The sequence below is a fragment of the Etheostoma cragini genome, chromosome 19 (assembly GCF_013103735.1).
Source record: "Etheostoma cragini isolate CJK2018 chromosome 19, CSU_Ecrag_1.0, whole genome shotgun sequence".
In the NCBI taxonomy this organism is placed as follows: Eukaryota; Metazoa; Chordata; class Actinopteri; order Perciformes; family Percidae; genus Etheostoma; species Etheostoma cragini.
This window is the reverse complement of record NC_048425.1, coordinates 10,487,265-10,512,940: the sequence shown is the minus strand read 5'-3', so window position 1 is coordinate 10,512,940 and position 25,676 is coordinate 10,487,265. Positions and strand designations below refer to the sequence as shown.

Below are 25,676 nucleotides of genomic sequence, written 5' to 3'. Positions count from 1 at the left end.
CCCCCCCCCCCCCCCCCCCTCCCTACCTCTTCCTCTACTTCCAGCTTTTTCCCAGACTGAGCGGAGAATTTAAACTCTCTCTGAGCCTCTCCCATCCTCCAGGCTCATCTAGTCCTCCTGCAGAGGCTCCAGCTTTTTTATATTTTTTTCCCCTGATCCAATCAAACTCCATTTCAGCTGGCTCAAGAACTCTGTCCTTCCCTCTAGCCAGCACTACTCATTATTGTTCATTAGAGATGACTAAATCTGTTAGCATCCTAATTACAGTATTAAACCCGCCACCAGAACAGGTCTGAAGTTTTTTTTTTTTTCTTCCCCTTTGTCGCCCTTTGTTAGAAATATCCTGACCAGGTCAAGCGTTAATATTTTGCACAGGACTTCTTAGTGCAGTGGCTGCTGCTCTGATACAAAACAGAACTTTGGTTATGCAATGTCCCTCCTAGAGTTTGAGGGTGCATTCATAAAAACAATCCAGCATTCACAATGGCTCTAGTTGCCATTTTTAAAGAAAAATGAGTATTTATGTCATCATATGTGAAGTCCAGGAGCTTTAATTGTTCTGTGTTTGTTGGTTTTCTGTCCTCATCCTCATCCAGCAGCGGAGGGAGGGCACTGTCACTGATGAGGCCCATCTTGTCTAGTTAGCTTTTGATAATTTGGGGTTCCCATCTTTGGTTACTCAGTTTTTGTTCAATCTGTTGGTGCTTCAAAGATGTATACGACGCAGTATTTTCTCCAAAATATGGTCAGTAATCTCAGATTTCTGAGCCCTTACTCACCACTGTGGCCTCAACATCAAAGAGCCAGAGTTTCTAATCCGATATGCTTGCTTGCCTTTCAGTGCATCTACAGCAAGCCGGGAGACTCACTCTTCACCAGCAGCGCCTACGTAGCTGTCCTGCACCACAATCAGAGCCCCGAGTTCTACGACGAGGTGAGATTTTTAGAGGCTGAAACCTCGGACAGACCCTGACTTTTGGCCGTCATCTGCCGCTGACGGTTGGGACACATAGACACACTATTATTATAGCAGTTAGTGTGGCAATTATAGTACCACTAAAGATAGTAAAGTACGACTAAAATTAATAGTATTATTAATTAATATTTTATTCAATTCAATTCAATCATACGTTTTTTTTTTTCCATTGGGGAATCTTTTCTTTGATACCGGCGCTGACAACTTTAGCTGCAATTATAATGACAAAGTCACAGACCTGTCTTTGCACACATATGAAGCCAGGAGCTCAGCTAAAGCGCGATGGTCAGGATACTGTTAGACAGGTAGAGCGGGGGGGGGGGGCATATGGCCCTAATATCAAAAGGATTAGGATCTTAAGATCCGCCGCCGCATGCACACACACAGGCACTCTCACTGGGATTTACCTCCGCATGCTTGAGAATTTCCATCTAAACGGGACAATGATCTTTATTTTTTACATATCTTGCTTAGTCTTTTTTATCCTCTATACCCTCTATAAAATATTCATTTAATTGATTATCTTCCTTGTCAAAGATTTTATTTAGGGATTCTGACATTTTAGGACATTTTATCATAGACATAGTCACAATCAAATGGAAGCCTCTGCTTTTCCAAGACTAAGATTGACAATTTAACACACTAACTGAATGATTTATACTCACGTCACAAATTGGAGAGTCATGATATTCATTCATGATATTCTTCAGCAGTTTGTTGGTTTGTAGATGTGTATCAGTAGAAAATCAGTTAAGGGATTTTGTATGTCTCACTTCCTGTAAGTAAATTAGCACTTGCAGGACAAAGGGAAAATACATTTCTTTGCTGTTGCTGCCCTCTGGTGATAAGGGGTTTCTTTTCTTTTCTTTTTTAGGTTGCACTAAAATCAATTTTCAAGGATTCACAAATACTGGATCACGTGTTGAAATGTAATATGCAAATTAACATGTTCAGTAATTCATATCAATTTCAAAGTGAAAACATGGGAATGACGAGGCATAGGTTGCACCAATCTGAATGATTTGAATCAAAGATAATTCAAACTGTGCACGATAGACAGCTGAGAAAACAAGATGCCCCACTTTCAGTTTGTTTAATACCAGTTTTGTTTGGCAAAAAAATAAACAACCCATTTTCACTATTTCTGAAAGAATGGGAAATGTGGAGATACCCTTTTAAAAAAAAACCTCTTTTTGTGGAACATAAGAGACATTTATTTTAGAGTGAAGTCAAACGTGTAGAGAAATTATAACAGTTGCTAATGCATTCCAACTACTGTACCTATGAGGGGGATGAGGGGGGTGTTGGGGGTGGGGTGGGGAGTGTTGTTGATGAGATAGAAAATGCACTTCCTTCCAAGATAAAACCTTTTCAGTATAACTAGTAAAGCATTAATTAACAACTGGCACAACCTTTGATATTGTGACGGGTAGGTAACAGGATAGTCCTTTTCTCATGTCAGTTAGTTGAAATGTTGTTGATATATTAAGCTTAAAGCAATGACCTGTTCCACTGTGTACAGGTAAAGATTGAGCTGCCGGTCCACGTTCATGAGAAACACCACATCCTCTTCACCTTTTACCACATCAGCTGTGAGTCCAGCAGCAAGGCAAGCAGCAAGAAGAGGGAGGGAGTAGAGTCCCTGGGTGAGTGGACTGGGGAATTCCCTCTGCCTCTGACTGTATTTATGTGTCCTTGAATGCAATATTATTTAAAAAGAAAAAGGAACAGAAAGGTAAACCACATTGCTGGCTACAGTTTTCATGTTTTAAGAGTTTTTTTTCCTTTTTTATTTAAACCTGGGGTCTTCAATGTGTTATAGGCCAGGAACTCCTCAGCTGAGAGAGACCAAATGGGGACCCCTACCACATAAATTGTATACAATTGAGTTTCATATTAAACTGGGCAGAATGGATGAAATGAAATTGATATTATTTATTCATTATACATCCATCCATCTATCTTTGTCCGCTTATCTGGTGTCGGGTTACGGGGCTGCAGCTCCAGGGCCATATTCACCAGCTCCAATTGGGGGATCCCGAGGCGTTCTCTGGCCAGGTTGGAGATATAATCCCTGTGTGCCGATTCTCCGACCAATCTTCCGACCAATCTTCCGACCAATCTTCCGATCCAATGAGTGCTTAAGGTCACAGGCCGATGATGCTATGCGGACCACATCATGTGCAAAGAGCAGCAATGAGTTCCCCAGCCCACCGATTGGCGCTTTGTCACCAGTCCTGTTTGTTATATTTTTTATTTGATTTTTTGGGAAATTTCCAGCCTTTATTTTTGACAGGACAGCTGAAGATATGAAAGGGGAGAGAGAGGGGGAATGCCTTGCAGCAAAGGGCTGCAGGTTAGAGTCAAACCCAGGTCCGCTGCATAGAGGAGTAAACCTCTATATATGGGTATATCTACCAACTGAGCTATCTGGGTGCCCGAAGATCTCTGATTTAAATTACAGTATGTTTGGCTGTTTCATGGTATGTATCCTGATAGCTGAGATCCAGTAAGCCAACACTGTTACTTCTGTGTGTTCCAGTGGGTTACTCATGGATGCCTTTGCTAAAAGACGGGAGGATGCAGTCAGTGGAGCTCCAGCTGCCTGTAGCAGCCACCCTGCCTCCTGGATACCTCTGTCAGGAATCCAGGAAGGTACAGTCCTATTCCCTTAAACCAAGACCCCACTAATGGTCAAAGCTAAAATGAAAGCTAATAGACGTGCAAATGATTCAAAGAATAAAATACTGCGGAAATCTGATTCAGTCATCTAAAGTGCTAACTTATGAGCTAAATGTGTAAAGACAAATTAAAGGGCCACACATGGTCAACACTGCATGATAACGCTGTCTTTCTTACAGCTGACATGATAGCTCAAATGTTACGTCTCAATCTCTATTGACAAAAACAAAAAACAACTTAAATGACTAATATTTGTGTGTACTGTAATAGTCCCAACCAGATATCAAGTGGGTGGAAAATGCCAAGACACTGTTCAAAGTGAAGACCCATGTAGCATCAACAATATATGCTCAGGTATAACACTTTTTCCTTTAACTATTCTTTGAATACACAAATACAGTATGCATTGATGTAGCTGGTACAAGGAGACTGTGTGGATGATAGTAATATTTTACTGTTTGTTCCAAAGGATCTGCATCTACACAAATTCTTCCAGCACTGCCAGCTGATGAGGACAACATCAGAGGGCAACCCAGCAGAACTGATAAAATACCTTAAGGTAAGAGTTACTGTAAGAGCAGGGATCCCTAAGATGAGCTTACGCTTCCTTACTATATCTCAATTAGAGTCATGTGACACTACCAGACTTCCCATCCACTTCAAAGACTGCAGTTCTTTGTAGCCATTTTGGGATTTCACAGAAACGTTTTGTTATGTATAATTCATAATGAATCAATATTTTTGAGAACCATCACCTCTTACAGTACCTCTCATATACAGCAAGTGCCATCACTACTGGAAAGGTAGTGATGAATCAGCTCAACTCCCATCAACAAGGTTCAATTTCAGTACCTGCACCAATTTCCATTCACACACATATTCCCTCTTCCTCATTCTTGTCGGTTATTTTCTGGAAAGCTGGAACACTGTTTTGGTATGCTTTGTGGTGCAGGTGGGCACAGTGTGTTTGTAGACCCTTGGCTGTCAGAAACAGGAACCTCTTTTTTTTTTTACAGTGTGTTCTGGGGACAGGCAGCTTGCGGATAGTGAGGAGATGTGTGCTGTGTGTGACAACAAATGTTTTAGCCTAAAACACGCGTGACATTGCTTAGAGCACCTTTAAACTAACTTTTTTTCAAGTCCCTTACATGATATTTTTCTAAGTTATCTGTTTTTCTGTGTAAAAAAAGGCAACAGGTATTTGGTTTTGAATTTTAATGTTTCCTATTTTGCCATCATTACCAACGTTAGTTGCTCTAGCTTGGCACTGGCTGGCTAATCCCTTCCCAACTAATGCTGCTTAAAAATAGTATTCTGGACACCTCTACTTACATTGGCTTTTTTATTTCTCCCTTCCGATAGTGCCTGCATGCCATGGAGACTCAAGTAATGATCAACTTCCTGCCAACGGTGCTGATGCAGCTGTTTGGCGTGCTCACAGCAGCAACCAAAGAAACCCATGAGATTGCTGTCAACTCTCTGCGGTCAGTTGTCTACTTGTTTAAAAATAATTGTGGCTGCGGTTTGTACCATTTAACACTGATACAAAAAAAAAACTCACAGTATAACACTGCCCTGTCTCTATGCCTTCAGTGTGATCATACATATAGTCTCCAGATGTCACGAGGAGGGCCTGGAGCACTACCTGCGCTCCTTTGTGAAGGTAACCTACCAACACAAATAGCTCTACATGGGTTGTAGAATCAAAACAGTTCCATAATTGATTTGTGTGTTGTTTTTTTCTTCTTAGTATGTGTTTGTAACCAACAACCCTGCGTCGGGACACTCAGCAACCACCCATGAGGTGCTGGCCACCGCTGTAACAGCCACTCTCAAGCAAACAGCTGATTTCAACACCAGCAACAAACTGCTCAAGGTGTGTGATCTGGCTTTATCCATACAGGTCCTGCACCAGTCCAGTTATAGTACCAATATTAAACAGAAGGTGGCATACTAGCCTTTAAAATGTCATCTCAAAAATCTCAGGCTCATCATGTCCTCGAAACAGAAAATTTCGACCTTAGTAAATTTATCACTTACATTGTGACCACTTCCAGAGAAGATATACTTCAGCATGTAGCTGCTTGTACTATAATGTTATCTCTGTGACATTCAGAGACACATTTTCAGTCATCAACACTGTTCTGTGTTTGTGTTTGTGGGAACTGTTGGGTTTCTGTAAATAACATCACGGAGTTTGGTCTAGACCTGCTCTTTTATGAAAAGCGCAATGAGATAGCTGTTGTGATTTTGCGCTATATAAATACATTTGAACTGAATTGAATTGAATTTTTCTTTTTAGCATATTGGGAAACAACCATAGTAGTCTAACTCCAGTTGTCTTTTATTGCTTTTCTGTAGTACTCCTGGTTCTTCTTTGAAACCATGGCCAAATCCATGGCCCAGTACCTGCAAGAGGGAAACCGCATAAAGGTTGGTTTAAGGAATTTCTTCTTCTTTTGCGAAATTACGTTCGAGCAGCTGATCACATCTGTGAGTTTTATAGTGTTAGTCTTTGCTTGTGACACAACCTGAAAGTTAAAATGTTTATTCCTGGCATGGATCTCACAGGCCAATTTCTACAACATAATGTTTTTAGAAAAATGTAAACACATTTAAACAAACCTCCCACGCACTCAAAAAAATAACAGGAGACTTGTAGGGAATCATTAAAATGTGTGTATATTCCACATTCTGATGCCATGGCTCTGCATTTCATCTGGGTTGTAAGCTATGCGAAAAAAATTGTCCGCAACTGTCCGCAACACTGCTTTAAACTCCCATCATTTAATGCAAAGGCAATGTTGCAACCCTACTGGGTCTTCTTCAGGTAACTTTTTTTTTTATTAATTTACTTATGGTTGTTGTGGACATTACATTTTTAGTATTTGCCTTTGTCCTGCACCTGCCAGAAGATGGGATGTGCATGCAATTACTTTTATAAATGTTGTAACAAGCAACGCCAAAGTGATGGCTGTAGCTGTATGCTGCTGTTAGTAAGAAGATGTTTAACTTTAATCTGTTTAGAGAAAATGTATCTATATACCTTTCTACATACTGGACGTCTGTCTTTGTAATGTCTCTGACTGTTTGACATTTAAACTTTTTGATGCATGTAATTCAAGGGACCCATTATTACAAATTTGTCCTGACCATCTCATTAGATGCCGCGGCCCCAGCGCTTCCCTGACAGTTTCCACCAGGCGCTCCAGTCCCTGGTGTTGTCCATCATGCCACACATCACCATCCGCCACATGGAAATCCTCGAGGAAGCTCGCTGCATCAACCTGAGCCTGGCCCATTTCATCAAGGTCTGAACGCCACAGGCAAAAACATGCAACACACCTGATTTAACTTACTAAATGCTGATTGTTGGGAAACTTACTTACTCTACAGTAAGTCCTCCCTGAGATAGTTTCTGATCCTCAAGTTGTTCAAGTCATAGGGTCTTGAGCATGTGTCAAACTCAAGGCTGGCTCTAAACTCTGACCCAACCTGCATATCAATTAAGGTTCACAATAAATTTGGAAGATTTGTTCCAAGACTTTGATTCTGAGAAATTCCCACACAGCTAGTGAGTTTGCGTATTTGAACCTGTGAAACAGGTAGTTGTGACTCCACTTAACTCATTCAACTTGTTATACAATTTTGAGACATTCCTGCGACCTGGGTCCGACTTGTTAAGGAGACCTTCAGAATACCCGAATTTGTCTTATGTCTGCCTTTGTGATCACTTTGTCAGTATAATGTCTAAGTTGCAAAAAAACTGTAGAAGTCTAGAAAAGTGCACTTTTAAATGCTGAAAATGTCTTAGTGCTCCATCTTTGTAAAGGTCACTATATTTTACCGGACCGTTTTTAGCCCATTTTTTCAAATCTTGCATCTGTTCTGATGGGTGTAAATTCTGAATCATAAGCTATCCATCTCATCGTATGGTTCGTATCAGCGTATCTCAAGGTATGGCTCCTGGGAGCTGTGATCTTTTAACACCTGATACCAAATTTTGAGGCATGACATTATCCATGGGTTGGAAACCCGCACATGTTTAATTAAGGCATCATCATCACCCATAACAGCTTGAAGAGGAATATTGCTGAATTTACTGAAGAAAAAAAGGATGGATTGCATATATCTCCCAGATTTTTTATCTGTGCTGCTCTATAGCAATTTTTTATATTTGGGAGGCAGAGACCTAGCCTGGCTCCGCCACCTATGTACTTCCAATCAATTTTCCTTTCAGTACTACAAAGGAAATGTACAAGTCTGGTAGGACCAGGCAAGGAGAGACCTCCATTTTCCTTGGATAGTTGAAGCGTCTTAAACCTTAGCCAAGGTTTCTTCCCCCGCCAAATAAATCAAAAAATTACTCTGTCCAGATCCTGGAATTGTCCGTTTGAGAGTTCAGATGGGATGGTTTGAAACAAATATAAAAGTCTTGTACATTATTTCTAACTGCTTCCACCCTCTGTGCTTCACTCAGAAAGGGGATTTTATTCCACTGAGACAAATCTAATTTGATATTGGAAATTAAAATATCGTAATTTACAGATGTAGAAATGTTTTGAAAGATTGACTCTCAGGTACTTCCTCCCATCAGAATCCCAATTTATTTTAAGTAGTCTACTTTTAAATATGTAGTCAGAATAATTGTTCTGCTTGATTTGCTAAACTCTTTGATGGCAAGGGAACTTATTTGCTAACTTTAAGGCAATAAAAGCATGTCAATGAAATGTGCATGCCTGGCCCTTGATGTGATTCTCTTTATCCAGTGTGGCCCTTAGGGAAATTGAGTTTGACAAACCTGGTTCTTGAGCTTCTTACATGGCTGTTCCTGCCATTATACAGTTGCAAAAAAAGTATGTGAACCCCTGGTGATTACATGGAAATTTGCATAAATTGGTCATAAAATGTGCTCTGAACTCATCTAAGTCACAACAATAGGAAACCACAGTCTGCTGAAAATAATACTACACAAAAATTAGATGTTGCCATGGTTTAATTGAACATAATATGTAATCATTCACAGTGCAAGGAGGAAAACATATGTTAACCTTTGGACTTAATAACCGGTTAACCCTCCTTTTGCAGCAATAACCTAAACCAAAAGGTTTCCTGTAGTTGCAGATAAGACCTGCACAACGTGTAGCAATATTCTTGGGATGTCTGGTATGAATTGCTCTCTTAAGGTCATGCCACAGCTTTTCAATTGGGTTGAGTTCAGGATTCTGACTGGGCCACTCCAAAAGGCGTATTCTGTGCTGTTGAAGCCATTTTTTTGTTGAATTACTTGTATGCTTTGGGTCATTGTCCTGTTGCATCACCCATCCTCTGCGGAGCTTCAGTTGGCGGACAGATGGTCGTACGTTTTCCTGCAAAATGTTTTGATACACTCTGGAATTCATTTTCCCATCAATGACAACAATCCGTCCAGGCCCTGAGGCAGCAAAGCAGCTCCAAACCATGATGCTCCCTCCGCCATGTTTTACAGTGGGGATGAGGTTTTATGTTGGTGTGCTGTGCCTTCTTTTCTCCATGCATAGTGTTGTGTGTTCTTCCCAAACAACTCCATTTTGGTTTCATCTATCCACATTATATTTTGCCAGTAGTGCTGTGGACAATTCAGGTGCTCTTTTGCAAACTTCAAACGTGCTACAATATTTTTTTGGGACAGCAATGGCTTCCTCCGTGGTGTCCTCCCATGTACTCCATTCTTGTTTAATGTTTTCCTTATTGTAGATGTGTCAACAAAGATGTTAGCATGTGCCAGAGATTTCTGTAGGTCTATAGCTGTCAATCTAGGATTCTTCTTTAACCCATGAAGCATTCAGCGCTGTGCTCTTGCAGTCAATTTTACAGGACCACCACATCGAGGGAGAGTAGCAACAGTGCTTAACTTTCTTCATTTGTAGACACTCTGTCTTACCGGGGACACATAAACATCAAGGCTTTTGGAGATACTATTTTAACCCTTTCCAGCTTCATACAAGTCAACAATTCTTGATCGTAGGTCTTCTGAGAGCTTTTTTCTGCGAGGCATTGTTCTCATCAAACAGGGCTTTTTGAAACCAGTAAACCCAAAAGAGCTGTGTGTTTCTAAAGGGCAGGACAGCTGTCAGCAACACATCCAATATCAGTAGTCTGATATCTGTAGTTTTGTATTGTTGTGACTTAGATGAGTTCAGGGCACATTTTAATACCAATTCACGCAAAACTCCACGTAATCCCAAGGGGTTCACATACTTTTCTTGCAACTGTTTATTTTATTTTTTTTCATTTGTAACTCCCCTCCTGAACACAACAGTCTAAAAAATGTGTTTGTTTTGTCTCTTATAACACATATTGCAAATTCTAATGCAGCACACGTGCTAACCTAGCTTTCTTCTTTCTCAGAGGTGCCTGACCGTCATGAACAGAGGCTTTGCCTTCGGCCTGGTCAACCACTACATGTGTCATTTCGGTCTCAAAGATCCAAAGGTATATGATCTGATTCAGTGGGAAACACAACAACTGCACTCTTTTCACGCCGTTGAAAAGAGGAGAATAGTAAACTTAATTCCTGAAAATAATCTTAATTAAATTTATTTTGTTTTACTGATGAGATACTTCGGACTTGTTGTGTATTTCATGTGTCCTTAACAGATAAACTTTCTGTTCCTCCTGCCCTACCTGCCACTCTGTCTGTATCTGTACCAGCTCATTTGACTAACAAATTAAACCAACTTGGACACCCTAAAGGATTTGTTTGAGAAACCGTTATTAGCCTTAGGGATAATATTGATATGACATTTATGCCCTGCGGTGGTTGATAGAAATTTGTATTATGCATGGGCAGGGTACGCACTCATGTTACTTATGTTTGCCACAGGTGCTGACTGAAATGAAATTTGATTTCCTGATGACGATTTGTAACCACGAACACTTCATCCCTCTTAACCTGCCAATGGCTTTCGGGCGCACCAAGCTGCAGAGGGTACAAGGTGAGAGTCAGATATCGAATCCTGCCTTCCATTGAATGCATTAAGCTTCCTAGCACATACTGTATGTAACCACTGGCTAGCTCAAGCGGCACTCGTTGACACCACATTTGACACAACCAAGTGAAAAATAAAACAACTGTGTGCTGTGTAAATGCTGCATGGTTTGTTTACACTTCCACTCCCAATTTCTTTATTTTTACTCCCAACCCCTCTCTGTTTTTTTTGTGTTTTGCTTGTGGTCAGATTTTATTCCGTATGCGACGGAGCTTTTTGGCCCTGTAGGTAGGTGATGCTCCTCGAACCATACTCTACATCAACGCCACCACCGTTTCGTTTTCTGCCGTATGCAAACGACTTGCACCTCCTTGTTCTGACCTGCACTAACCCACCATCCTGTCAGCTTCCCCTTTTTTTCTCATAGGACACCTACACCTACCTTCACTCCCACTCACTCAATCAGCACAATGCCAATGCTAGGCTAACGCCTTCCCGTGCCTGAGCCTGTGTGTCGTAGAGGAGAGTAGCTTGGCTGTTGTGTGGAAATTGAACTGGCCGTTCTTGTCGTAGTGACTTGCAAACACTACGACTGCAACATCTTTCTGGAAGCTGCGGTTCACTCTTGGCCTCTCTTTCTCCCTCAGCCTGCCTGTCTGTCTGTCTCTGTCATTCGAGAAGATAATTGCAGATGGGTGCTCAGTTCCCAGGCTGCATTGCCTGTTTTGATATTATCACAGCATTATTGTGAAACTCTACATCATTGTTTGTGTTGAGACAGACAACTTCTCATTTCCAGTGGCACGTCTCTCTTAATGTTGTTGATTTATTGGTCTGTTCTGAATATACAGATTCTACATTACACATTTCCTAATGTAGGCATTGAGTCATGAATTATTGTAATTCCTCCCTTTTGGGTGTAATTTATGTTTCAATGATTGTGTTACGTGGTTCTGTTAAGATTGTGTTGCATATTTGTTCGAAAAGTTGCACTTTGAATGTTTGCGTCTGTGTTGCATTACAGCTTATTGAACGCTATTTATTATATTGCATGTACTGAGTAAGTAATTAGCTTAAAAAAACACATTTCACCAGACTGGTTATCAGATTTTAGAATTAAGAAATTTCCCCCAAACAGTTCCTCAATCTTAGTCCAAGAGGGTGTCCCAGTAAGCCATAATGTTATCAGTTCAGCACATTTGATGTATACTGACACGTTTTGTCTGTCCTGACCACAGAGCAGAGTCTGGAGTTCAGCCTGACGGAAGAATACTGCCGTAACCACTTCCTGGTTGGCCTGCTGCTGAGAGAAGTGGCTGAGGCCTTGCAGCAAGGGCCCGAGGTCAGACAGCTGGCCGTGAGCGTTCTCAAGAACCTTCTCATTAAACATGCCATGGATGATCGATATACTGCATTCAAGGTGAGGAAGGGTAGCGCACTTCATGATGAGAGGAAGCAAAGACAAGCAGAACAAAGTCCTTGTTCATAAGAGTTACATTTGGAGAGTGACAGTAATAACACTCGCAAGATGAGTCATAACTTTGTATCACACACACACTGATAACACTGAACTTTATTGGCCCTATATCTTACACCCAGAGCAGCGCAAAGCCTGACGCAAGTGTCTTTGCTAGTTTAAGACCAATGCAGTTGTCACTTTCCTATCCAGCGGCTGAGTCGTTTAAATAGCAAATGCAGCTGCACCCATCTTTGCGCCCACTGGCTTACTGGTCTTATAGGGAGGGGCGTTCGGGTGAATTCTTGGCGTATTGCTATCTTGAGGCAGCTGGAAGTGATTGCGCCATTGACCAACAAAAACCTGGTCTAAAGTCAAAAGTGCAGCATCTCATTGTTATTTTAACAGTGCATTAGTAAAAAGTGCCTAAGCTTATGCACAGCACGCACACACTGTGCTTGTTACACACACACAGGGAAGCGCAGCAGCACACGCACATGTAAAAGATTAGAAATAAAAATATAATAGCAATGTGCCAAGGTACAAACGCGCCTGGCTTTTAAAGGTCATGGGACCATATAAATATGAGACCAAATGACCTGTTAAGTCATGCAATAGTGTGTACAGTATATTCATCATTTACAGAAGTTTAAGAGATCCCAAATAAATATTACTAATTCAACATGGAATTAGGTCAGATGTTGACCTGATTAAGTAAAAGTCAAAGTGCCGTGCTGTTCAGTTAATAATCTATGTTACATTTTAGCTGAAGCAATCACTGAAGTATAAAAAATGCACACATTGGCTCACATCTTACAGTGCAACCTATCTGAATTAGATCCTTCTTTTTTGCACCCAAAAAGTTAATGTTTCATAGGCTTCAAGTTGGGCACAGATCCCCATCTGTACGTGCAATTAACTGCGGTCTAACTGTGTGTTCACCCCTCCAACAAAATTCTGGTGTCTGTTATGCAAACAAGCTAGTTTTAAGAGTCCATGGCCCATTGATAGCAGCTGGCCGCAGTTGGCTTTTGAATAGTGTGTGTGCAGGCAACAACTGTGTGTTTAATTTGAACCTACAACGGTCTTCTCTTATTACAGGTGTGGTCATTTTGTCTGGCCCTGTAACTTCATTTAATGTCACTTTACAGTATTTATACAGACATTTGACAGTTTGATCAATGCATTCATTTACATAAAGAACTCATCTAGTCATATTTAATTTTCCAGAACCAGCAGGCCAGGATTTGTATGCTCTACCTGCCACTTTTTGAGCTACTCTACCAGAACCTGAAGCAGCTGTCTGCCCAGCCGCACACCTCCAGCCCCGGGCTCGGCCTCAATGTGAGTCTCCTCGGAACCCTGGATGTCCACAGCAGGGTTACATAGTGCTCAGTTATTGCTTTCTTTTTTGTGATTAACAATTTTCCTTAATCCCTTTTAAAATCTGCACACCTACTGCACACCAACTGGCAACACTGCCATCTACTCCCTTCAAAATGTCTTGTTTATAACATTAAGAAACATCTGAAAATTCAAGCCTCAATCATCAGGTGAACGGGAAGCTTGTTTCAAATACAAATGCGCCTTAAATCATATGCACATAACGAAGACAGTTGTGGCTTGGAACTAGGGCTGCCAAATTATGGAAATAAATCATAATCACAATCGTTTTGGTCAATATTGAAATAACGATTATTTGACACAATTACTCTTTTTGAAAGATGTTGCAATTTTTGAATTAAAAAACAATCAAAACAGTTCAACAAATGAACAAAGACAACGTCTTGAGCTTTGAAATATCTCGTAATACTTTTTTCTGGTTGAACTTTTTTTGTCATATATAGCAAAAAGTAAGAGTTTACTTGCAAAACGTAATGTGCAAAATAATTGTTTTTCTCCATTGCTCTGTTTTTGTCATCATGAGGAGACAATCATAATCACGATTCATAACTTGACTCAAAACCTCTATATATGGACGCCCACTCTACCAACTGAGCTATCCGGGCGCCCTAATAAAGAAGATTTTAACAAGCACATTTGACAGTGCTCCAAATTCTTTGGAAAGACTCACAGTTATAGCTGTCAAAAAAGACAGATTGGTGTGTTTTCACATTGACTGTTTAGTGAAATAACTTTAAAATGGTATCAGTCTGAGAGTGTCTGTACTAGGGCTGCACGATATGACCTAAAATCAAAATCACGGTTAATTGCACATTTTACCTCAATAATTGAAAAAAGGTTTAATTTTTTTTTTTTTTTTCTTTTCTTTAGTCCTCATAGTTTTTTGGCAAGCTTTGTACTGTAATTAGGTTCAAATATTGAAGGTGAGATATTTTTTTTCTATAAGAGTGCTTATTTTTGTGATTTAAAAATAATTGAAAGAAACTCACAAAGCGGGCTATTTATTGAAAATGTGTGAATGAAAGCACACATTTCTTGAAATGAAAATGTCTCGTGAAAAAGTCACATTTTAGTTTGATAAAAAATATCAAAATTATTGTCATGTGAAAAATACGTCCATAACAGCTGCAGAATTTTGACGTTGATGCATTTTTCATTTAATTGTCCAGCCCTAGTTTGTACCTTAAAAAAATGACTTTCACATATTGTTTATAGTGAAATCTGACTTGACTAAAAGATGAAGCAACTGTTCCAGTATGTAACAGTTAACATAAGTTTACAGAGTTTATTTCTTCTATCTTGTGGTTGTCCAGGGCTCCAGAGATGACCTGATATCAACCGGCTCCACAGACAGCAGGAGAATCAGCACTGCAATTGAGAGAGACCATGGTGAGTTCAGAACTGCAGATACTTCCCAGTACACAAGGCATTTGGCCTCTTCCTGTTTACAGATCATCCATTACCATCCCCACAGAGGCATAATTTATGTCACACACATCTTGGTCCATTAGCAGCACTCTCTCCCTCTCTCTGCAAACAGCCCTAGCTGTACATTGTTTATTTCTTTTTTTGGGAATGGGCGCTGCATACATCATAGCACTTACCAGAGGATTAATCGTTTTCAAATCCAAATCGCGATTAGAAAGAATGTGATTAGCCAATAGAATGTGAAATATTAAGTTAAATGTTTGGTAACATTTGATGTAACATTTTTTGTTACTGTTTTCAGTTAGATTTTTGCTGTTTTTTCATAAGATAAATACTGGAATAATGTTACATATCACAGATTGTTTACAAAAATCTCCTATTTCAGTTGATATTTCATTTATTTTTGTATTACTTTATTTAACCTGATTGCAGAGGGTGCAATCAGAATCAGAATCAGAAATACTTTATTGATTCCCGAAGGGAAACTCTGTGTTACGAGTATAATACGGTATGTAGCTAAAAGAAAAATTTGCGAATCGTAATTGCAATTTCTGGCAGGAAAATTGTAGTCAAATTCCCCCCCCCCCCCCCAAATCTTTCATCTCTATTGCATAGCATTTGCCTTGGCCTTTTAAACAGTAATTGTTTTAATTTTAGTTTTATTATTCCTTGTAAATTTTATCGTACTCTGGAAACTGTTTTTAACTCCCTATTAATTGTAGCACTTTGAGATTTCTTTTTGAAATGTAAAGGGCATTATAAATAAAATGTATTATTATTATTATTATACTGAAAGTACTTTCAACATCCATGTCCAACTGTGTAAGGTATAAAGTTACACAAATGAAGATTATATTACACCACATAGGTTTCAAAAAAATGGACCCAATGCAGTGGAACTGTGCTGGCATGGCTGTGGTAGGCGTGGTACCTTTATGCATTACTTGTGGGCTTGTCCATTGTTAAAGAGATTTTGGACTGAGGTAATAAATATTTTAAAATGTTCATATTCCTTAAAACTTTAATGCGTAGGTTTTTGATATTGTTGAACATCCATTACATTAAAGCCATTGCCAAATGAGTTGATATACAGCTTATTAGGACTACCAGCTCCACACAGCTCTCTCTGTATTTCTCAGTGTAGTTGTATTCAGAAAATTGTGTTGTGAATTGGAAAACGCAAATTAGACTACTATAACAGGATAACTGGCTGAAGGAGTTTCTAGATTTGCTTACTGTGGGGCTTGCTTAGACTATGGTCAAGGCACCCTGTGGACTCTAAGAATGTATAGAGAATACATTATGCAACAACTTGACTGCATAGTCTTTAATGTCTGTTATTATATTGCATGTTTGTGAGGTATCTTGTGATTTATGTTGTTGTTATTGTCTTTGTTTTTTTTACGGAAAAAGGAAGAAAAAAAAAGCAGTCAGAAATAGACATTGAGTGCAACATACAAGCTTTTTAATCTATGTTCACTATCATGTCATTTTATTAGTTTATATTCTGATTAAACTGTTGAACTGAGGTAGAGGTTTTGATGGAATCTTCCCATTGTGCATTAAAGGTAACATATTATGCAAACTTTCAGGTTTAGACAGGTTTCTAATAGTTACCAGCTTTAATATATAAATACATAAAAACATACATTATTTGTCCCATACTGTGTATCTAAATATACCTGTATTCACCCTCTCTTTAAGCCCACCTCCCAAAACAAAAAGCCCAGTCTGCTCTGATTGGTCAATGCTTCCCGGTCCTCCGGCTCTGTGCTCTCGGAGTCTCTGCACCATCATTGCAGTCGAGGAATGACACTTTCTACCTACATAATCTATCTATAATAATCTATCCTTTAGTAGTCCCACAAGGGACTGATACATATGATTACATTACACGCAGGCCTGAATTACACACACATGCTCAGTACCTATACATGCACTAAATGGAGAGATGTCAGAGTGAGGGAGCTGCCCATGCAAAGGCGCTCCGAGCAGTTGGGGGTTCGGTGCCTTGCTCAAGAGCACCTTGACAGTGCCCAGGAGGTGAACTGGCACCTCTCCAGTTACCAGTCCACCACCATGCTTTGGTCCATATGGGGGCTTGAACCAGCAACCCTCCCTTCCCTGCGGACTGAGCTACTGCCACCCCAAATACTATACTATGTGTAGTATAGTTGTAACTCACACCCGTACAGGAGTCCTGACGGCTCGTTAAAAGGCACAGTTTTGGGCTGTGTGCATTTCTTTGTGGATTGAACATTTTGATACTTTTACAGCAAGCCCCTTGAACTGCTTAATACTAAAACATTCATGCTAAAACAATCACACTTTTTACAACATGGGACCTTTAAAATATTAATCTGTGAAAAGGTTCAGTGTATCCAAGAGCTCACAACACATAGATAAAGAGAAAAGAAAATATCCTGAACTTTAGTCTCTTCAGGATCTTCCCAAATGCAGGTCAATAGCTTAATTTCCCCGGTGACATAACTTAGAGTTATGTTCTGAGATTTTACGATGCCTCTCCAGAGCCACGGAAGACTTCTTACAGCTGGGTTCATGTGGGTTCACATGGTCACTATTATTTCCCATGAGAAGTAAACAGATCTTGCTGTTTGAAAATCAGTAGACTTATCCCTTGATGCGTGGCTTATTAAGATCTGTGTATCTGTCAGATATTATGCGGGAAGCCAATAATACAGTACTAATGGGTGTGCCCAGTGCGCCTGGTGTCTATTTTGGATCAAATAAATGTGCAATTGTGAATTTGAGGTATCGCTTCCTGTGCTGCTTTCAATTGGCATTAATAAAACTGCACTGTGTTGGCTCCAGGTCTGCCCGCTCAGAACGGCCATGTTGTGAGGAGAGACGACTCCAGATGCTCTTTGTTTATGGACTCAGGAACACCAGACAGCATTGAGGTGAGAACATTTCACGTCTGCCGCCCCACTACCAAAAACGTCATAATAAGTAGCCCCAGCAGAGCCTGGCACATGGGCCTATCTTTGCTTTGTTGCACTTGAAAAATTTGATTTGGGGGGGGGGGGGGGGGGTCTGTCAAACCCTTTGTGCAGGATTTGTCCAACTCTGTTCATAACCAACTGGCTAAGACTCATGCCACGTACACACACTGTTTTGGATACAAATCTGAAGACTCCACAGTACATTTTCTCGTAACACACTGTCATGAAAGTAATTTTTTTTAAAGAAAACATTTCTTTTTGAACAGTACCACATTGCCCACTCAGTGTGAAGTGGCTGCTGTCGATGAACACAAGGCAAACATAACAAGTCCTTCACTGTTCCTGCTGTGCAACCGCTGCACATCAAATAAGATGGGATTGCATTGAATCAATCTTCATGTACATACGCCAAAGACAACCACTGATTTGATCTTAATGTTCTTTTGGAATGAGAGACACCACATGAGAGACGCCACATTTTTTGTGCTGAAGGAGACATGCTACTAGGTTTATACTGGAAAAGACGTTTCCTGCTCTGATGACGGAGCTTTGTGTGCATCCGCCGTCTCGTCATGGATCCAGCTGTTGAATAAAGTAGGACTGGAGTGGATTATTTATCACCTGTATAAATACAAACTTGCAGCATTTTTCAGCACATCGTTTTTTGGTTTATGGTAGCTGGTAATTTAAAACTAGTGGTCAAAACCTTTTGCAAAGTTGTGTCACTTCTAGGCCACATCTTTTCCTGAACTTGACCTATTACACAAACTAATGTGCAGATGTTCTCCTCACTTCTGCTTGAAAACTCCAGATAGTTCCATTTTGTAAACAGTTTGAGACGCGCTAGTCTTACAAAAACATGTTGCTCCTTTGTAAGTTTCATCTAAAATGAGTCATACAGCTATAATATCATTAATGTGCAGACCATTTGTGGACACGAGAATCTATAGACATCATTACATGGAGTTTCTCTCTCGCTGGAATAGTTGAATCTATAGTAGCATCCTCTATGCACACTAATTGTAAAAGGATAAGGCCGGCGAAATTCTATATTTTTCTTACTGTCAACAAATGCCATGTGCAGACCTAAAGGAACAATATACACTTCTTTCTAGCAAGTACTAACTAACGACTGGTATGTCTCATCCCTCTGTGTCATAGAGCTCCATTGTTCAATTAATCACACATCTGTGAAACACCACATTAAATGACATTATTTGACTTTCTGGGAAATCTTTTAGAAATGTTACTTTCTTTTTTATTTCAAATGATTTTGTAAAGCATTTTGTAGCCAATTTCAGAAAAGTGTTATATAGATAAAGTTTATTGTTATGTATTGTTCATTTTAGTCTATTGTTGATATTGCACTGACATAAAGCAGGTAGACCCACATGCTTGCAGCAATAATTGTTTCTTTTAATATCTCACCATTGAGGTTTTTTCTGTGTCTGTGTGTGTGTGTCTGTGTGTCTGTGTGTGTGTCTGTGTGTGTGTGCGTGTTGTTCCAGCTGCAGAGACGTGGCTCCACCATGAGCAGCAGCCCCATGCCTCCCATCGGCAGACTAGGACAGTATGAGATCAGGGGCCTCCTGCTCTCCTTCCTGCACATTGTCAAGACCCTGTCCGAGGGTCAGTGATTATCTCTAACCTCACGTCAGGCCTCCATTCACTACACACAGGATATGACATAACTGTCCCCTCTGCTATTTCAGGATAGAGTCTACTCAGAATCTTGGCTTGGCTGTTGCACAAACAACAACTGACTTATTATTGTCAGCCAGCCACGTCCTATTTAGGATGTTTAGTCAGTTTAGCTACATACCTCTAATATCAACAGGGACTCATTTATTCACATCTGACAAAACATTGATTAGTGGTTGGTTAAAAAAATAACACATGGCTTTCTTTTTGTCCACAGACACTCTCATGGCCTACTGGAACAAAATCAGCCCTCAAGACATTATGAACTTCCTCAGCTTGCTTGAGTGAGTAGTATGCAAAAAACACCACAATGGACTGTTTTCATGCAGTAAACTTGAGTTATAGAAAAATACCAGGACTGAAAACATAAAAGTTAATCGAGCTCCTGCTAATATTTTCTATTATTTTCACTCTCCCTGCAGGATCTGTGTGGTTCAGCTCCGTTACATTGGGAAAAGGAACATTGTCCGGTAAGTGTGAAAAACCAACAGCACTGTTTTTTTTTTTTATTATTAGATCCCTCTTTTTTTTAGATGGGTGTTTGGTCATGATCTGTCTTGTTCGGCTTACAATTTGGAATTTAGGTGTAATCAATCCTTGTCTCTTGAGAATAACGTTCATGTTCTTTCCAATCCAGGAACATTACTAAATTAGGATCTGTGGTGACTTGTGTAATTTCCAGAAACACTATGTTGTTGTATGATGAGACTAAAGGGAAAGCCCAGACAACACCAGGTCATTAATAGGTCCCAGGTCAGGGTCTTAATATGCCACACCTGTGAGGTGGATGGATTATCTTGGCAAAGGAGAAGTGCTCACTAACAGAGTTTTGTGAACAATATTTGAGATAAATCAGTCTTTTGTGTTCATAGAAAAAGTCTTAGATCTTTGCGTATTACTGTATGTTAATATAATAGGTTACATAACTGCAGGCTCTCATTATCCTTTCTGTATCTCCCTCTCTTCTCTTTCATACAAATAAATGCACTCTCTCTGTGGATGTATTTTTAATACAGGAGTCAGGACATATGCATGCCAAAGCTGTTCTCCTCAGACAGGAAGTCACAGACGATGCCGGCTATGCGCTGCAACCGAGCCAGCCTCATGCAGACGAAGTTACACCAGTTTGGCACCATGGAAACCTCCCTCACTCTCAATATCGGTAACCACACAAACCAGTTCATATGCAAAACTTTAGGTCACATTTTATCGTGTGTTTATTTTCATGCCCTTTATAATTTTCCAGTAACAAAGGAACTGTTATGTAATTGTACTGTCCTAGAAAGGTTCATTAAAAGGACTTGTTGAGAAGGTGTTTTTCAATGTAGATGTACAGTGGCTTGAGAAAGTTTACACACCCATGTTAAAGTTGATTAAAAAGAGGAATTAAAAAACATCTTTTGGAAATTTATCTTAATGCCTTAATTTAAAAAAAAGAAAATCCAACCTTTTAAGGACACCAGTTTTCTTTGTGAACAAATAATATATTGTAAATAAATAAATATTCTTCCTTAAAATACAGGGTGCATACGTATACACACCCCTATGTTAAATTCCCACAGAGCCAAGCACATTTTTATTTTCAAAGGCCAGTAATTTCATGGATCCAGGATACTAAGTCTCCTAATAAAGTTCCCTTAGCGTTTGGAATTAAGCTAACCCCCCATCATCACATAGATATGACATGGCATTATTTCAGTTAGCTTAATAGCTGGTTTATGATTTGCATTGAGAGATGATCTTATGAAAAGTTCCTCATCTCTATGGAGATAGACATGGGGATATGGATTTTCCTAATTCATTTGAATTAAGACATTGAGAACCAGTTCCAAAAGATGTTTATTCTTATTTTTAATCAACTTTAGCAGGGGTGTGTAAACTTCCTCAAGCCCCTGTAAATTACAGGAGAGTATATTATTTAAACAATATGGAAAATAAAGTTTCCAGTAATACATTCATTTTTGCAAAGGGTTAAATGGCGTTGTGGAAGTCTGTTTTCTCTACACAACCATGTAACTAATATATAATTTCCAAAAAACTTTTAAAAAATCAGTCGGTACTTATTACTGTCTCTTTGATTAGTGGCAAATTGCATAACCCAGGAAATGATCTAGGAAATTATAATGAAATTACTGGACCAGTAAAACAAAGCCATGCTGAATGTGACATGGACAAACCCAACAGTAAACAACCTCCAACCAAACAGAAAAGTACAATGGCAGTGGTGGCTATACCTCCGTCTGTAGGGAGTTGGGTTGGGAACCGTTTCATGTCACCATACGGACCAAAGTACGGTGGTGGTACTGGCATGGGACGGTGCCCAATTCCCCTCCTGGGCACTGCCAAAGTGTTTTTGAGCAAGGCAACCTCAGCTGTCCACCGCCCTCACTCTGACATTTCTCCATTAGTGCATGAATAGGTACTGAGCATGTGTGTATATTTCAGTCCTGTGTGTAATGTGTGTTCTAACAGAGTCAAATATGTCCCTTGTGGGATTAATAAAGTATAAATTATTATTATTTTTATTATTATTATTATTAGTAACCTTTTCAATAATTTAATTCATTCCTTTGTGTTATCTTATTTCTTATGTTTTTATAATCAGGAAAAAGTCAAAAGACACTTGTGATGACAATGACAGCTTTTATGGCAGAGCAGACCACTTTTTCTCTCTAATCTCTAACAGTCTAATACTTCAGCCTGACTAAACCAAACAAAATGTCAGTGTTGAAACCTGGAAGAAAGTCTTGTTTAAACATGACTACGTAAGAAAGACTTTGAACCCTGAGTAAGGAGACGGCCGCACGATTTGTTAATGCAAAATTAATCTTGCATGGTCTGGAGAAAATTAAGCACAAATGTTAGAAACACACACACACACACACACACACACACACACACACACACACACACACACAGTTTGCTGGTGTAAAACCCAAAACTCAAAGAATCTTTCATTTGTCACATGAAATCGTACGAGGTTGTGCGTAATTCATCATGAAGCAGAATGTGCGGCTCTCAGAAAATGAGTCACCCAGTTGAATTCCGCCAGGATCCAAGATTCAGCTAAGTCTCGAAAGGACACCACATCTCTCATCATCCCCTGGGAAGCCCATGCTGGCTACTGTTACGGTTATTCTAGGATCTGGTGCCATTAGATGGCGGGACAAGATATAAGCAGATTTTGGCCTGTGCTGCATTCATTTTCCATTCTTTCTAAACACATGTCTGTTGTATATGTTTTTCATTTTCTGGTGTGTCACAGACTCCACTGCTGTGTGTGCATGATGTTGCAAAATTAGCCCTTTTCCCCCTTAAAATATGGTTGTCCTTTTCCTTCTGACCTTTTCAAAAAAAAAAAAATTGTAAAACTCCAATAACGTTAATGCAAATACACTTATTACGAATTAATTAAACTATGTTTTAAAGTACGGGACAGATTGTTCCAACAACTTTCTAACTCTGGGTCTTACATGCAGCTTTTTTCTTCCGCTGTCGTTCTGCAAAAGTAAACATAGAGTAGAACTTTGGAGAACTGGCACTCAAGTGTAGTAGCATTTTGAGACATTGGTAATCTCCGTCCAAGAGTTTAAGCTCCGTAGCAGAACTAATCTCTGTTCATAATAACACGTCTGACAACCCATATATCACAGGAGCATTCACCGGGCATGCGCATGCTGGTGTACACAGGAAGCAGACTGTCTGACGTTATCTGCAGTTAAACAAAGGAGGAGAAAGAACAACAAAGGCGAAAAGTAAGAGCAGGCATTCATTTGCTTGGACTGATGACGAGGTGAAACTGTTACCGAAAGGTACAGTATGTAACGTTAAGCATCGCTGTTTCCAAAAGTCTCTTTTTGTTCATGCCTCGGCTACAAAGCAACCCCAGAGGTTTCAAACCGAAACGGGGGAAGCAGTGACCCAAATGTCTCCATTTTAAGGGCTCAGCAACCCCAGAATACTGTGCACGCGAAACGTAAACGTAGCAAAAAATATTAATTTTTAGTAGGGTAGGGTATCTTAGATTCACCCTCAGAGCAGGGCAGACATCAGGAACAGTGTTGATACTGTGGTAATCATCAGCTTCTTCTACACAGAACTGAGTAATGGATGCGTTTCTTCTTCTTTATTTATGTATTCTGTATATGAACCATTACCAGACACTGTGTTTTGAAGTTCTTTTTTTCAACTGTGTGTGGTCTGTGTGTGTTCTAGGGACCGGGCCATCAGAGGCAGAGATCCATCATCAGGCTCTGCTGGAGGGCAACATCTCCACCGAGGTGTCCCTTAGTGTCCTGGATGTCCTCTCTCTTTTCACTCAGTGTTTTAAGGTCAGCACACACACGCACACACACACACACACACACACACACACACACACACAAACTAAACCTGAATGGCGAGATATTAAAAGAAACAGTCATTGCTGCAAGCATGTGGGTCTACCTGCTTTTTGTCAGTACAATACTGACAATGGACTAAAATGAACATACATAATAATGACGTGTGTGTGTGTGTGTGTGTGTTTGTGTGTGTGTGCGCCTGCGTGCGTGTGTGTGTCAGACCCAGCTGCTAGACAGCGACGGTCACAACCCCCTGATGAAGAAGGTGTTTGACGTTTACCTCACCTTCCTCAAAGTTGGCCAATCAGAAGCCGCCCTCAGACACGTGTTTGCCGCGCTCAGGGCTTTCATCAACAAGGTATGTCGACACTCAAAAGCACACATCCAGGCTGGGATATTTTTTTGTTGTTTGGACGCTGCCAACAACATTTCCCACCACGATTAAACAAACAGAAGTGACGTATGTTGTCACTTGTCCAACCTACGTGTGTTGGGGTCTCTCATTGTGCTATTTATACAAATCAAACAAGGAAGCACTATTGAGTGGAAATGTCATTTATCATTGAGGAAAAAAGCGGACGCTTAAAGTAAATATTTCCTGTTTCCCTGTGTTTGTTGCTGTTGCCTTGTTTTAGTCATTCACTTGCTGCCTTTGTACTCCTAATATTTCTTATTTTAAAATGTATTATTCACACAGTTCATTAAGGGAGTGGAAGAAAGTTCCCTAGGGAAGGGACCACCCACTTCTATACTGATACAACTGATAGTACAGTATCAGCGGTATTACTAGGCTGCTTGTGTGATGAATCACAGGAGAGCAGCGTGGTAGACTCTGTTCTGGCATGTTTTGTTTCGGTTACAGTAAGAGTGGGAGAGGTTTCTGTAGTTTATTATGATTCAGTCCCATGTACAGAGAAAATCCCGAAGACACAATTTATAATTTGTTCAACCTTAATTCAATCAATCAAAATGTATTTATATAGCACTTTACAACTACCAGCAGGTATCCAAAGTGCTTAACAAAATGAGTAAAATCACAACATACAACAGAAAGAGTAAACAATAATTAATTAAGGTTTTTAATTAACTGGGTGATCTAATGAGATCAGTCACAGAAAACTTAAACAATCCTTTAAAGTTTTGGAAATCAGTTAAATCCTTGTCAGGTGCACATGTGACCTCAAACCTCCCTGAACAGATTTTCATTGGTTCAGATGAAATAAAGGACAAAGCAGCTATAGTCAATCAGTTTAATAAACACTTTGTTCAGGCGGGATTCATATTTAATCAAACCGTCAATAAATCTGTCCCATGTCCTGCCATGTCAGCATCTGAAACTGAAAATGTAAATCCGGAATACTTTCATTTTAAACCGATTTCAGTGTCAGAAGTTCATAAAGCTCTCAGAGACATTGATCACAAAAAGTCTGCAGGTCCAGATAATCTGGATCCCTTTCTGTTAAAAGTGTCAGCTGATATGATTGCTGAGCCTATAGCGCATATTTTTTATTTGAGTCTTCTTTCCAACTCCATTCCCAAAAGTTGGAAAGCAGCCTATGTTCTCCCTCTACATAAAGGTGGAGACTCATCAGAACTGAATAATTACCGTCCAATATCAAAACTCTTTGTTCTGTCAAAGATCTTTGAATCACTTGTGGATATACAGTTAAAACAGTACTTAGCTGACAAAAATATCTTCAATAATTTTCAGTCAGGGTTCAGAAGTGGCCATAGCACTATCACTGCTGCTAC

General features: G+C 39.8%; 1 protein-coding gene across 1 annotated transcript in view; it reads left to right on the top strand.

The window, feature by feature from the left end:
• The window catches only part of dock11 (dedicator of cytokinesis 11), a 52,650-nt gene that overhangs the window by 24,530 nt on the left and 2,444 nt on the right, over nt 1-25,676 (top strand). The window contains exons 19-39 of the mRNA XM_034857367.1: nt 842-934; nt 2,499-2,622; nt 3,519-3,631; nt 4,128-4,217; nt 5,021-5,142; nt 5,252-5,321; nt 5,409-5,534; nt 6,020-6,091; nt 6,823-6,969; nt 10,049-10,132; nt 10,524-10,635; nt 11,868-12,049; nt 13,316-13,429; nt 14,803-14,878; nt 17,750-17,838; nt 19,389-19,509; nt 19,799-19,865; nt 20,004-20,051; nt 20,598-20,743; nt 23,797-23,912; nt 24,145-24,282. Of these exons, the coding sequence (XP_034713258.1) occupies nt 842-934; nt 2,499-2,622; nt 3,519-3,631; nt 4,128-4,217; nt 5,021-5,142; nt 5,252-5,321; nt 5,409-5,534; nt 6,020-6,091; nt 6,823-6,969; nt 10,049-10,132; nt 10,524-10,635; nt 11,868-12,049; nt 13,316-13,429; nt 14,803-14,878; nt 17,750-17,838; nt 19,389-19,509; nt 19,799-19,865; nt 20,004-20,051; nt 20,598-20,743; nt 23,797-23,912; nt 24,145-24,282 (2,250 nt within the window). The remainder of the gene's footprint in view (nt 1-841; nt 935-2,498; nt 2,623-3,518; nt 3,632-4,127; nt 4,218-5,020; nt 5,143-5,251; nt 5,322-5,408; nt 5,535-6,019; nt 6,092-6,822; nt 6,970-10,048; nt 10,133-10,523; nt 10,636-11,867; nt 12,050-13,315; nt 13,430-14,802; nt 14,879-17,749; nt 17,839-19,388; nt 19,510-19,798; nt 19,866-20,003; nt 20,052-20,597; nt 20,744-23,796; nt 23,913-24,144; nt 24,283-25,676) is intronic.